The 14,827-nt window shown below is 40.6% G+C and overlaps 1 protein-coding gene across 4 annotated transcripts in view; it reads right to left on the reverse strand.

The window, feature by feature from the left end:
- Tmem245 (transmembrane protein 245) overlaps nt 1-14,827 on the reverse strand; it is an 81,008-nt gene that overhangs the window by 37,559 nt on the left and 28,622 nt on the right. For all 4 annotated transcript variants that reach the window (XM_042271198.2, XM_006985275.4, XM_006985276.4 and 1 more), the window contains 3 exons: nt 10,188-10,292; nt 7,104-7,186; nt 3,301-3,391 (listed from right to left, as the gene is read on the reverse strand). In XM_042271198.2, coding sequence (XP_042127132.1) covers nt 3,301-3,391; nt 7,104-7,186; nt 10,188-10,292 — 279 coding nt within the window. The remainder of the gene's footprint in view (nt 1-3,300; nt 3,392-7,103; nt 7,187-10,187; nt 10,293-14,827) is intronic.

Below are 14,827 nucleotides of genomic sequence, written 5' to 3' on the forward strand. Positions count from 1 at the left end.
CCTCCTCACCCTTCAACCACTGGCTACCACTCAAGAGCCTGTGAACGGAATCTACTCACAGTCGACGCGTCTTTCTCCAGACCTTCACCAACTGCTTGCTCATTAGTGTCTTAACAGAAATGCTGCTGCCTCACAGAACTCTCTGGACATTTAACTAAAGCATCGCCCTTTACCACACACTCGTTTGAGTACTTTAAAAAAAAAAAAAAAAAAAAACTGTTTTGTTTTTTGAGACAGGGTTTCTCTGTGTAGCCCTGGCTATCCTGAACTTCCTCTCCAACCAGGCTGGCTTCAAGCTAAGAGATGTGCTTTGCTGGGATTAAAGGTGTGCACCACCACGCCAGGCTAAGCACCTATGATTTGTGTTTGTTTATATGCTTGATACTCATCTCCTCTACCAGTGTTAAGACTCCAGGAGGCTGTTAACTCTGGCTCCCTGCTCCCCACCCACTGGCCTGAACTGGGTCCAGACCGGTACTTCCTTCTCTTAGGGTCAAGGCAGAAGGACAGAGGAAACAGCGCTGATTCTTCTGCTGTCCAGGTAGAGCATCTCCAGCTGGAAATTTGGAAAGGGATACACCAAACAGGAAGGATAGCTCACGCAAGGATGGTGACGGCAGCCAACAGAAGACCCACAGGGAACACAGACTAGGACACAGGAGACAAGCCTGACAAGACAGGCTGGAGAAGCTGGAACCTTCAGTTGCCTCTGCTTTTACCTAAATAAAAAATTACCCTTCTCTCTTTCTGGGCATGGCAGCTTTCCTAGCTTCAACCTTTCTAGACTAGCTCTTGAACCCCACTTCTTATGATTCTTAGCTGTTCAAGGGTAAGGCTTATTAAAGTTACACCTGTAGTTCAATGGTATTTTTAACAACTGCATTGAGGCAAGATTCACACCTTACAAATCACTCATCTTAGTAGACAAGTCAATGGTTTATGTACATTTATAGTTACTTAGCCTGTACAGTTAATTTTTATCACCCATTAAGTAATCACTCCCATTCCCCCTCAGATTCACCTGTTTCTGGGACCAACTACTCTATTTTCTGTTTACAGATTTGCCACTGAAGACATTTCATGTTAGTGGAATCATATGCATGTATTTTATGGCTGATCCTTTATTTATTATTATTACTATCATGTATGTTGAGAGGGATGCCATGCACACATGTGGACATTGGAGGACAACCCTATGGAACTGGTTTTCTTCTTCCACCGTGTGGGTTCTGGGACTCAAACTCGGGTCATCAGGCTTGCACAGCTAAGGTATCTTTTCCTTAGCATTATATTTTCATGTTAATACATGTTGTAACATTCATCAGTATTTCATTTCTTCATCAAACTTACCACCTTAAAGGCAAGGGCTAAAACTCAAAAGCTGTTCCGTCTCTGTCACTGTCTGACTCTGTGTCTGTCTATCTGTTTGTCTCTCTCCTCTCTTCTCTCTCTCTCTCTCTCACACACACACACACACACACACACACACACACAACCCTCACACAAGCATGCACAAATACTCATACAATCACATATGACACATACATGGAATAAATTTATCATATTAAGTTGATTATCTACCAGTTGCTGGACATTTGATGGCTATTATATACTATTCCTCTGTCTTCTAAGTCAGGACCACAAATATTTCATAACTTCTGATATCAATGTCCTCAAGTGCCTTCACTTTTAGACTCTTGAACAAGAGGATACATAGCTATTTCTTTTCTGTAAGTAGTCTAAAATTTAGTTTTAATCTAAGATGTAATTTACCCAAAATTTTTTATCTTCTTACCTAAAAGGCAAGAATGTCAGAATAAAAACTTCTCCCAAATATATAAATCAGAATAAAATGCTATATTTTTAGCAAAATAACACATGTATAAAAAGCTGCGAGCTCTTTCCAAGAGCTGACTCTTTCTCCTATGATAGATATATACATATCTATCTTGCTTGTTCATCAATTTTTTTCAATATTATCATGTGCTAACTAATCATACTGTCTTGGGCAGATACAACAGAACCAACTGACAAACTTTCAACTTTCAATAATTCCATCTTTGATTAGCAGATAGGAATGCATATATATAGAGCATATTTTTCATAACTGGAATATACTGCTTTGAATTTTATTATTTTTTAAGATTTATTTTTATTTTATGAGTGTGTTTACTTACATGTATATATGTGCACCAAGTACATGCCTGGTGCTTGCAGAGGTCAGAAGAGGATGCCAAATCTTCCAGAACTGGACTTACAGAAGGTTGTAAGCCAGCATCCAAGTGCTGGGAACCTAACTCGGGTCCTCTGCATGAGCAGCAAGTGCTCTTAACCACTTTCAAGCCACCTCTCCAACACTCTATTTTTGAATTTTAAACAAGAAATTAATTGCTCATGCAATGTGAGGGGCATAAATTCCAGTGCCTTCAATCTTGTCAATCCTTGTATGATCCTAACTACTTTGGTATATTAGGCTGAAATTAATTGTATTCTCTGGGCAATAGTAGGAGGGGGGCATACCCTAAATCCATACTGAGAAAGCTCTTCCTTAAGTCCAACAACTGTGTCTTTTCCTCTACCAATCTTTCCCTTCACCAGGCTCTGTGCCTTTACTCAAGTTCATCTCAAGCACAAGCACACTCATGCCTCCGTATCTCCACTCCACAAATAGCTTTCTTAAATACACTCTTCCTTGACCGGCCATTCCTGCTGGGTTTATCTCAAGTACCACCTGAAAGCACTTACTCTAGTTCCGGCCAGACACACACTGACAGAAAGCTACATCAGAAAGAAACAGGGATTTAGAGTCAGTCACCATTGTGGAGCAAATACACCAGGTGGCCATCGGGATCTGCTGGGCCTGCCCAGCCTGTTTTCTCATCTGGAAGGCAAGTAAACTAGTTCAAAGTACTACAGGAAGCTTAGAATGTTAAATGAAACTGCAAACTGCCCAGCCCAGTGAGCAGCAGACACAGGATTCAACATGTTCGCATGACTTCTTTTTCCTCCACAAAGCCACCTTTGGCCGTCCCATCCTAAAGCATGAGTAAATCAGATCTATAATCTTGAAAGAAAGTAAACAGTCAACTTCTCAAGACTGCTCAGGCCATGAGCACTCTTCAGTGTGATATCCTGAGAATCTGATTCCACTTTATGGTACGTGTCCATCTATAGATGTAAATGTATCTCCCAAATGGAAATTGCTCCGAACAGCATCTTTACACATCCTCTATCAAAGGAAGAAGTTGCTCCTATAAAAATCCTGCACACAGAAAGGCACGAGAAACGTTCACTCCTTACCTTGTGGGTTATCCACTCCCGTCCATACTGATACACATTGTTAGCTGCAGAATTGAGGGCTCTTTGGACCACCTGAGCCTCAGGAAGCCAACTGATAGAAAAGACAGAAAGAGTATATTCTTCTAACAGTGCTTTGAACTAAAGCTATCAATAACAAATTATTGATCAATCATTAACACAGAGAACATCTGATACCCAGGCCTGATGATCCTGATCCTAACTCTCAGGATCTCCCTTCCATCTCTCCATAGGATCTAGATCTACTTTCCCACCCCCCACACACACTCCCAAACCCCACCAGCCTCCTTTTCATTCTGTTCTGTCTACATATATCCTAGGTCACCTGCTGCAGTGGTTTGAAAGAAAATGGCCAACAAAGGGAATGGCACTATTAGGAGGCATAGCCTTGTTGGAGGAAGTGTGTCACTGTGGGAGAGGGCTTTGGGGTCTCTTTTGCTCAAGCTTCCCTCAGTGTGACAGTCAGTTGACTTCCTGTTGCCTACAAGACAAGATGCAGCAGTCTCAGCTCCAGCACCACATCTGCCTACACGCCATCATGCTCCCTGTCGTGATGATAATGGACTGAATCTCTGAAGCTATAAGCAAAGCACCCCAATTAAATGTTTTCTTTATAAGAGTTGCCATGGTCATAGTGTCTTTTCACAGTAACAGAAAACCCTAACTAAGACAGAGGTTGGTCCAAGGGGCTGGGGTACTGCTGTGGTAAGACCTGACCATGTGTGTATTTGGAGGAATTTGGACTTTGGTACTTTGAGTTATGAAAGCAGTGGAATGCTTTAAGCACTGCTTAATGGGCCATACTAGTAGGAACACAGAAGACAGAGGTACTAAGAGTTATTTGAACTGTCAGGGGCTCACTCAAGAAGTTTCAGAGGAAAAGAATTTTAGGATGTTTCCTAGAGACCGTTCTGATAATTTTGTGAAGGTGGTTGCCTCTCGCCCTTGTCCCAAGAGTCTGCTGGGGCTAAAGTGAAGTGTTTCGGATTAAATGGATCCATTGGCAGAAGAAATCTCAAAACAGCCTAGTATAGACTCTGTCGTGCAGATATTAGTGGTAATGCTAATGAAGGTTTATAAATGAAAAGGAGCAAGATGAGCAGGGTAAATTACAAAATGAAAATTATGAGAAGAACACCAGGAATTAGAATAGAACTAAATTCTAGTTCAAAGAGATAAATGGATTAAGAAATAGAATAAAGGGAGTGGTGACCTCAGGGCAAGATCCCACCCTATCTAAATTTCCAACACAGAAAAGGAACTAAAGGGAAGTTTAGAGCTGGGTGTGGTGGGGAACACCTTTAATCTCTGATTTGAGGCCAGCCTGGTCTAAATAGCAAGTTCAAGGACAGCCAAGCTTAGGCAGTGAAGGCAAACAGAAAGCTGGTGATGTAATTAAACAAGGGAGCCATGTTCCAGCCCCAGCAAGCAGCAGAACTTGGCAGCTTTGGCTATGTGGTTATGAATTTAGAGTTAAGAATAAAAGAAAGGGCCGGGCGGTGGTGGCGCACGCCTTTAATCCCAGCACTCGGGAGGCAGAGGCAGGCGGATCTCTGTGAGTTCGAGGCCAGCCTGGGCTACCAAGTGAGTTCCAGGAAAGGCGCAAAGCTACACAGAGAAACCCTGTCTCGAAAAACCAAAAAAAAAAAAAAAAAAAAAAGAATAAAAGAAAGGAGTTATGGGAATAAAGCTACTGAGGCCAGGCATGTGTCAGGAGTGTCCCTGAATGGAGGTCTAGTAGAGAGACCATTAAGTGAAGCTGTGAAGTTGAAGCCTTGGATAAGAACCCAAGATGTTAGAGATGCCAGACTTGTGGGATACCTGCTGAGGAGAGCTGCTAACAGGGAGTAGAACCAGCCCAAGAGAAAGATGTTGCAGTCAACAGAGCTGAATGGAGTTGGAAATCTGAAGAAAATTTTGACATCAGGCATGGAGCTGCAGTGTGTGGAGTTTACCCAGCTGGTTTTTGGTCTTGCTTTTATCCAGTATTTCCTCACTATGCTCCTTTCCCTGCATTTTGGAATGGTAATGTATATCCGGTGTCATTATACGTTGGAAACATGTAATCTGCTTTTTAATTTTGATTTTTATAAAAAGATTACAGTTAAGACATTGACATGTGTCTCAGAAGAGACTCTGGACTTTGAAACAAGTTTGAGGCTATTATATATTATGGGGCCTTTTGAAGTTAGACTGAATGATTTTTTGGGTTTTTGGTTTTTTTGTTTTGTTTTGTTTTGTTTTTTGCATTATGATGTGGCTATAAGCCTTTGGGGCCAGGGAGTGGAATATGGTAGATTGAAAGAAAATGTCTGGGATGGAGAGATGGCTTAGCAGTTAAGAACACTGGCTGTTCTTCCAGAGGTCCTGAGTTCAATTCCCAGCAACTATATGGTGGCTCACAATCATCCATGATGAGATCTGGTGCCCTCCTCTGGCCTACAGAACACTGTATACATAATAAATAAATCTTACAAAAATAAAGAAAGAAAAGAAAAAAGAAAAGAAAATGTCCAACAAAGGAAGTGCCGTTACTAGGAGATGTGGCATTGCTGAGGAAGTGTGTCACTGTGGGGGTGGACTTTGGGGCATCTCTTTTGTTCAAGCTACCCTCAGAGTAACAGTCAGTTAACTTCCCATTGCCTGTAGGATGTAACACTTTCAGCTCCAGCACCACATCTGCCTGCCCACATGCCACCTTGCTCCCTGTCATGATAATATTGGGCTAAACCTCTGAAACTGTAAGGAAGACACCCCAATTAAATGTTTTCTTTATAAAGCAGCACTCAACCTGCTTGGGAGCCTGTTAAGAGATGGAAATGCTTGAGCCCAATCCCAGACCTACTGAAAGAGAAATGTGTACCCTAAGAAGCCCCGCAGGAGTCTATCTGAGACCCACAGGTCTAAGGAAGTGCAGAACTAAGAAGAATCCAGAAATAAGAGGGTGAACGAATTATTTTCCATCTTTAGCCACTGATCTTTTGATATGGCGTCTCTCCAGCCATGCTAAGAACTGCAGTCTTTAGGTTTCACTTGTTTTACAGGAAGAGGCCTCTCTATGCCCTTACAGCTAAGCAGGCTGCACAATACACCTTAACCAAGAAGCCTTTTCATATATCTAATGCCTTCCAAAGGTATTTCCATAAAATATACAAAATACTACCATGAGTATTTTGTATATTCTCCAGACTGTCCATCCATGTTACATACTAGAGAGTGACATTCACAAATTTAATAGTTCTGGCTTCAGTTATCCATGATTCACACTGAAAGGCCAAAGCAAAAATACCTGTGTTTATTTTCCTGAGGTCCAAGCTGGCACATGAAAAAGTCAGAACACTATTACAGCCAACAGCCTCAATTCCTAGCAGCTTCATGGATGTGTACATATAAGGTGATCATACCAAGAAGCTGATTGCTGTCAATAGCCACAAAAGTCACGATGTCTAGAAAAATGTTCTTTTATAAGGAGAAAAAAAAAATAACGGAAAATGTCAATTAATTAAAAGGTAGACCCAGGCATAGGGACATGTGTCTGCATTCTCGTTATTTGGGAGTATGAGGCAAGAGTATCTGAGTGCTAGGTCAGTCTGACCTTCAGAGTAATATCAGAAACTGCCCCTAATCTCAAGCATTTACTCCTTACATTATTCTAGATAATCAAAGCTTTAGCAAACCGTATCTCTTCTCTTCCAATGTAGCTGCATCAGTGAACACTGTTCCAGGCACACAGATGCTGAAACTAGGTCACCCAAGTGTATCCTTTTTCAAAATAGTATTCTTACTTTGCCCACTCTGGGTGATTTGCTAGAGTTTCATTAATCAGACTACTTGTGACTTCAATCATGTGTACACTTTCTTGATGTACCTGTAACATAGGTAAAAAGAGAAAAAAAAAACAGTAAGTAATATACCTAATATAAAATGTCTTTTTCTACTCTTATGAGATTAAATAATTATATATCTTGGTTTTTATTAATTTAGAAGTGGGCACTTACAAGTTGTTATAGTAATGTCTATGATATACACTAAAAGAAATACCTTCCATGCCTTCAAGAAGCTTAACAATCTGCCTTAAAAAAATCTAAATACTTAACTCATGGACACAAACATCTAGTCCACACGTATATACATCAGCACAGATTACATGTGTGCTTATACACCTTCATATGCAATGACAAAACTGTGAGCTAATACAGTGACTGTGCAGGGTAAGACACACAGGCAAATAAATCACCAGCATGCTTCTGTGTAGTTCTGCTTGCAGAAAAGCCATTGGGAACTGAAACTGAATTTGCCTTTTTGTGGTGGTTTGAGTAAGAATGGCCCCATAGGCTCATATGTTTGAATACTCAGTCATCAGGGAGTGGCACTAGTTGGAAAGGATTAGAAGGGTTAGGGGTGTGGCCTTGTTAGAGGAAGTGTGTCACTGGGGGTGGGCTTTAAAGTCTCAAAAACCCAAACCAGACTTGGGCTCTCTTCCTGCTACCTGTGGATCAGGCTGTAGCTCTAAGCTACTGCTCCAGCACTATGTCTGCCTGCACGCTGCCATGCTCCCTACCATCATGATAATGGACTAAGTCTAAAACTGTAATCAAGCTTCCAATTAAATGCTTTCCTTTGTACGAGTTGCCTTTACCATGTTGTATCTTCTCAGCAATAGAACAATGACTAAGACATGTAGTGGATAGCTGTGATAAAGCGAGAAATTCACGGAGTCCACTTAAAGGGCAAAGGAATTTATTAGGGGAGAACAACTCACTGTACAAAACAGAATTGTCACAGGTTCTGGAATGGCTACCAAAGTCAGTATTGCATCCAAGCCCACAAGGGAGAGAAGTGAGAGTCTACTGTGTCTCTGTTCTTAAGGGTAGCCCTGAGCCACGCCCCAGGGGCAAGTACTTCAAGGTCATAGGTAGATACAGCAGTTACCTGCTACGTCTCTAGGGGCGATGCTTCAAAGTCACAGACAGAACAGCTATCCACTACATCTCCCCCTTTTGTCTAAATAAGAAAGTTCCTGCATTTTCTGTTTTCTCGGGTATTATTATGTTCCTTCTCAGGTCTTTGATGGGGTTGAAGACTAGATAGTTACAGTTATGGTCCTGTCATATCTTAGCTAAGAATGTTGGGAGTAATCTCTGTAACATGCCATTTACCTATGTTCTGGACATCTCTGGATTTCAGTATGTGTCTCTTGTTTGATGTTGTTCTTGCTGGTTGTAACTATTTTTGTTTAGGTTATTTTACCTTTTCCCTCTCCTGGACAATACTTGGTAAGTGTTCCTATTATATATAGTTAATTATATTAGGTTAGAACACAGAGAAAAGTATGTAACTTTTCCATGTGCCTATGTGTTTTCCCATTCCCTCCTGTGGAACCAAGATAGAATCTCCACAGTCCTTTCTCTTCAGCCGAAAGTCATTTTTTGGTTTGTGTCTGTTTTAAAGATAAGGTCTCACTATGTAGCTCTGGCTGGATGATAGGTGTACCCTATCACATTATCTTAACTTTCCTTACGGTACACATCTGCCACCAATGAATCCTCTCAGTTTTAACTTATCTGGAAATGGTTTTCTTCTGCCTTTACTTTTTTCAAGGGGAAGAGAATCAGGTGGGAACTGAAGCCGGTGTCTTGAGCACACTGGCCAAGTGCTAGGCAACACAGCCATACTTGCAGCTCCTTAACCTTTATTCTGAAAGAACAGTTTCATTAAAGAAAAATGTCTTGGTTGTCAGGCTTCTTGTTCTATGGTTTGAACTCCATTGCTTTGTCTTGGTAGGACTTCTCAGTAAGAAAACTTTTACCAACTGTTTAGTAAAGTTTTGAAGTACTTGCTCCTGGGAGGTAGCTGGGGGCTATTGGTAAGCACAATGCAGTACTTCAGCAAATTGCTGCCCTGGATCATCTACTGGTGACGGTTACTAATGAATCTTTACAGGACTGTTAGATACCCATGATTTCGGGTATGTGTCACAATCTTTTGAAAACAGACCACCAAAACCTGGAAGTGGAGTCAAGTAGAGTTCAGAGAAATAAATATAAAAATGCACTGAAAGAGTGTACAAAACTACCCTCAGCAAGCACACCACTGTGAAGAGAGAATGTGGCCGTGCTTTGGGGAGTGCCCTTCTCCATGACATTGAACTAGAAACAAGACTTAAGGTGGAAGAATCTGAAAACCAAAAAAAAAAAAGAGCCTATGTGAGCTGCCATGTGTTCTAGTGAGATCTCTCTCTTCTGAGGGAAGTTTAGTGGTCACAATCTTCTGAGGGTCTCCTATGGGTCTGACTTAAGGACAACAATAGCCACATATGCCATGGCCAGAGGACAGCATGTCACAACAGACAGCAAAAGTCCAGGCAACAAGGAACTGCACCAGACTTAAGTACTCCATGGGAAGGCCAGGGGCAAGAGGGAAGGGGCTAATGCAGAGATTCTGAAGGTAGGCGCACCAGCACACCTGCACATGGAGGTTCTCAGAAGCCCGCGGCAGGGGTTGGCAGGCCAGCACCTGCACTGCCAGCGGAAGGCCTCCGGACCCCAGGAGATGAGGAAGGGGGAGCACTGTGCTACTAGCTTAGGAGTCATGAGGCCAGCTTGGGGGATGGAGGAGGATTATTTTGGGGATTTCTTTTAACTGCATTTTCTCCTGAAGACTTGATGACAAAATAAAATGTGTGCAAAAGCAATTTAAAGAGAAAACATACTAGGCAGACTCACAGCAAAACGATTTATGTATAAAATGGGTAGAGGTACTTCTGATAAGCCAAATAACATTTTCCATTTGCTTCTGCTAGCTTCAGCATATGCAACTCTAGCAACAAGGCCTTTGTTATAACAAGATAACCAGTGGCTGTACTTTACCTTTGCAGTCAGGAGAAGGGCTAAAAGAAGGGTTCCTATTACTAGCAAGAATATGATGAAAATGCTAATAATTTTATCTAACATCTTCTCCAACCAGATGATCATCTGCACAGAAATGAGAAAGGATGATTACTTATCTTCAAAGTATCAGTTAATCAACACTTGCATGTACTCAAATATCACAAATACAGGATATTCAGCATTGCAAAGCAAACGACAGCATACTGATTAGAGCAGTAAAAGCTATAAGCAAATTAACTTAGAAAATTAACTAACAATATTAATTGCTGCTGTTATGTGGAGAGTTCATTATTGTCAGAGCTATGAGAAGGCGGTCAAGCAGAACATTATCCACATCTACCCCTGAATTCTCCCTATGCTACATCCACATTTCCATCTCTAATTCACGAGACATAGTAAATATATTCTAAACTAAATGGTGACAATCTATCAGTTGAACTTAAGTCTCATGAAGCTGTATTATCACTTAGAAAGCACAGACAGCTTTAGAGAATGTGTGTGCTCCTTGTAATGGTCATCTCTAAATCATACAAAAAAAATAGGAGCAAAGACAGATAGCAATTAATTCCAAATGCATTTGACTTTCCTCGCATTTAGGGTGATTAAGACAGTAATGGATGCATGCAATGTTAGGGCAATAATAAATAGCGAATTCAGAGTAACAGCTCCCAGGTACTATGTTTTGGCAGTTCTGAGATGAATGGCGGATGAATAGTTTTGGGGGTTTTTAATTTGTTTTGTTTTTTTAAATGAATGTGTTATGAAGGCTTTAATTGTTTTAAAAAGTTAAATATATGTGTTTATTTACTTTACAGGTGTCAGGGCATGAGTATGGAGATCAGAGGACAATCTGAAGAGTAGGTTCTCTCCTTCCATCATGCGGCTTTCACAGACTGAACTCGGGTGCTACACTTGGCATAAAAGCCATTATTGCCAGCACCAGGACTTTTAGATTTTTAGATATTTCACAATAAAATACTTTTTTAAAAAAAATACTTTTTAAAGTCCTGCTATCCACTAGAAGTTTCTATTCTATTGAAAATATAAGCTTTATGACACAATTCTAACTCAATGAAGTACATTAACCATTAATATAGCAGCTGTTCTTTAACCAATAACTAAAATTATGCTCTCCTTAAGATGTTATTTGATACTCTATCTTTGCTAGAACTTTTCTCATCGTTTACAATCCCATATTCCTACAATTTACACAGTTTTTGTTTTCAGAACATGCAACAATGATAGACTTCTACACTTCCTGCCATGCAAAGCCACCATTGAACATTCAAAAGTAGACGTAATTAGATCAATATTGCTAATGTGCCATATTGCACCCTTCAACCCAAGTGTGGGCTGTAATACTGTTAAGTTTTTCCTAATTTAAATTGAAACTACAATCTCTACACAGTGAGTTAAATAACTAAAGGCAACATTTTTCTTTTTAAAAAACATCTCAACTTTTACAACATTTATTTCTTCAGAAGTTGAACTCATGTTTTCCACGAAGGACACTGCCCTTCATTTAGTGCCACAGTGAACTCAGACACGAAACGTTAATCTAATGTCGACACTCAGAGCTTCAATCATGCTACCAAAGCATCAGCGACAATGCAGAAATTAAAGGGGGGGCAGGTTTCTAAGATATGGAAGGTCAGGTGTCTTACTCTGAAGGTAAGTTCTCAAATCAAGGGACTGAGAAGCTTTGCCATCAGGACTCTAGTTCCTGAGGCAGCTCCCCAAATGAAGGGCTGCCTCACTCCTCCCTCTACAGCTCCAAAACCCCGGAAACCAAGAGTACAGGCTGTACAGCACACACACAAAGTAGTTCAGTACAACCAGATTTGTTTCCATGAATAAGGGTTTCTGAAAGTAATGTAGGAAGCATCCTTAAAAGCCTATTTTTAAATAGAAATAAGCACCGAGCCCTAACCTCCTCAGGTACTATTAACATACAAACACGGGTTTCCACAAATACGCCCACCAGAATCACAGAATCAAACTTCATAGTTTTAGGCTAGAGTAGAATCTTCCCAACTCCAATTCTGTCAGAAATTCAGTACAAAGTACTTGCTTAAGACTTGAGAGACTCTTGTTCTTTCCAACCTGCCACATATTGAAGGGTGCTTTGCAGAAGACCCTGTTCAGTCCCCAGCACCCACATGGCGGCTCAACTGTCTTTAACTGCAGTTCCAGTGGATCTGATAATCTCTTTTGGCTTCCAGGGGCACCAGGCCTACATGTACACAGTGCACATATAGACATATACACACACGTAATGCAGACAAAACCCTCATACACATTTCAAACAATCAGGACAGTAAGTCTGGATAGAGGAAAAGCAGCAACTGCTGAGTGCATGAGTGAACAAGAGAGCAAAGAGCAACACGGACAGAGGACGCGGGGTCTCTAGAGGAATGCCAGGTGCTTCCTTTCCAAGGAGGCTGACCTTCCACATGCTCACAGCGAGCATCGCCAACCAAACTGTCACCATCACTGCTGGGCTGTGCAACACACACGGTATCTAAGAATTGCTCCAATCTTTCTAGGCAATGACCAATTAATAACCTTTAAGGTTTTGTTCTTAAAAGAAGAGGAACTGTTTTAAAATGGCATGCTAAGTATTTCAAATATGAGAAGGGGATGCACTTTTAAAACTTAATTACACTAAGCTCTACTCTAAAACTTCTAAGACAACTGGCTTTGTTTATCAAGCTATGAAGGACATATCATAAGCTGAGGCAGTGGTGGTGCATGCCTTTAATCCCAGCACTCAGGAGGTAGAGGCAGGTGGATCTCTGTGAATTCGAGGTCAGCCTGGTCTATAGATCAAGTTTCAAGACTGCCAGGACTATTATCCAGGGAAATCCTGTCTCAAAATCAACAAAAAAGTATCATATATCCTAATGCATTTCTCTAGAGCACACACAGAAATGCAGGTGACTGCATCTCAACTACACACCAATGCTTTGAACACGCTACACAAAATGAAAGACAGCAGTTACTTGCTCCTTCAGGAATCTTTTAAAACTGACTCTGCTTTTCAGCTATACATTAGGCTCATAAATTGGGTTTCCAAACTCATTTAGTCCACTGAGGGTTTCCAATCTCATTTAGTCCACTGAGGGTAGATCAAATTAAACTTAATGAAATTTAATTCTTCTTTCTAACTTATCTTGTGGACAATTCATTTCAATAGACACCAACTGGGGAAACATACATAATCACTTTACTTTGATTAAAGTTAACAAAATGTGTGTTATAATCTCTTTGTATATATTCTATCTAGCTATCTAGATAAAGATAGATAGATAGATAGATAGATAGATAGATAGATAGATAGATAGATAGATAGACAGATAGGCAGGCGGACAGTCAGACAGACAGGGATTAGACTCACATGCTGACACTAGGTTTACAGGAATGAAGGAATAACAACCATGCAGATTAAGGATGAAGTAGACAATATATTTTGCACATTGCTTACTTGCGATCCCGTTTTAAAACCTTAGATGTTGTCATTTCTTCATTTCAATGGGGGGGAGGGGATTCTAATCTCCACATTTAAAAGTCCAGATATCTGGGTCTAGTAGTACATGATAGTTTGCCATGCTCCAGGCCTGAATTTGACCCCTCAGCACCACAAAAACAAACACTGAATAATTAACAAATATGAATAAGTAAATAAAAATTGAAAATCAAAATGTGACTTTGATCTACTTCCCCATCTTTAAGGTTTTTTACAGTATTTTTACTGAACCTAGTCTTGCCTCTGTTTAAACAGAACACACATACATGACGCCACCTCTTGCAAACACTGCCATACCTTGACTAAATGTCGAAGGCACAGCATTCCTCATATATGTAGTTTGGCCTTAGGAATTGATATGAAATGTGCCTATCACAATGCCATATCAATTATGGAAAGCAGTTCCCACAGACAGACCTTATGACTCATGAAACACAGAATTCGATGTTATAGGTCATAGGTTATAGGTTGATTAAATAAAAGAAAGAAAGAAAAAAAGAAGGAAAGATAGTCTGTTTCTGGGATACTGGAGTCACAGTTAATTTTTTGCCACCTTGACACAAGCTAGTCATTTGAGAAGAAGGAACCTCAATTGAGAAAATGTCCCCAGCAGACTGGTTTGTGGGCATGCCTATGGAGCGTTTTCTTGATTAGTGATTGATGTAGGAGGGCCCAGGCCACTGTGGGTGGTGCTACCCCTGGGGCAGGCGGTCTTGAGTTGCATAAGAAAGCAGGCTGAGCAATCTAGGAGGAGCAGGACAGTAAGCAGTATTCCTCCATGATGGACTATCACTGAGACATGCAAGCTGAAATAAACTCTTTCCTCCCCAAGTTGTGTTTTACCACAACAACAGAAGCCCACGCTAAGACAATTTAGTTTTTATTTAAAAAAAAAAAAAAAGACAAATTCAACAGGTGTTTTACCGATCTGTCAGTTTTTAAAAATTACTATGTCATTTATTAAAAAAATAGCAACAAAGAGTTTCTTCCTCTACCATAACTATAGCTTAATTTGTTTCACAAACCAAAAGAACCTACAGCTAGCTGGGCTTGCTGGTAGATGTCCACAATGCTAGCACTCAGGAGACTGAGG

The sequence above is a fragment of the Peromyscus maniculatus genome, chromosome 2 (assembly GCF_049852395.1).
Source record: "Peromyscus maniculatus bairdii isolate BWxNUB_F1_BW_parent chromosome 2, HU_Pman_BW_mat_3.1, whole genome shotgun sequence".
NCBI lineage: Eukaryota > Metazoa > Chordata > Mammalia > Rodentia > Cricetidae > Peromyscus > Peromyscus maniculatus.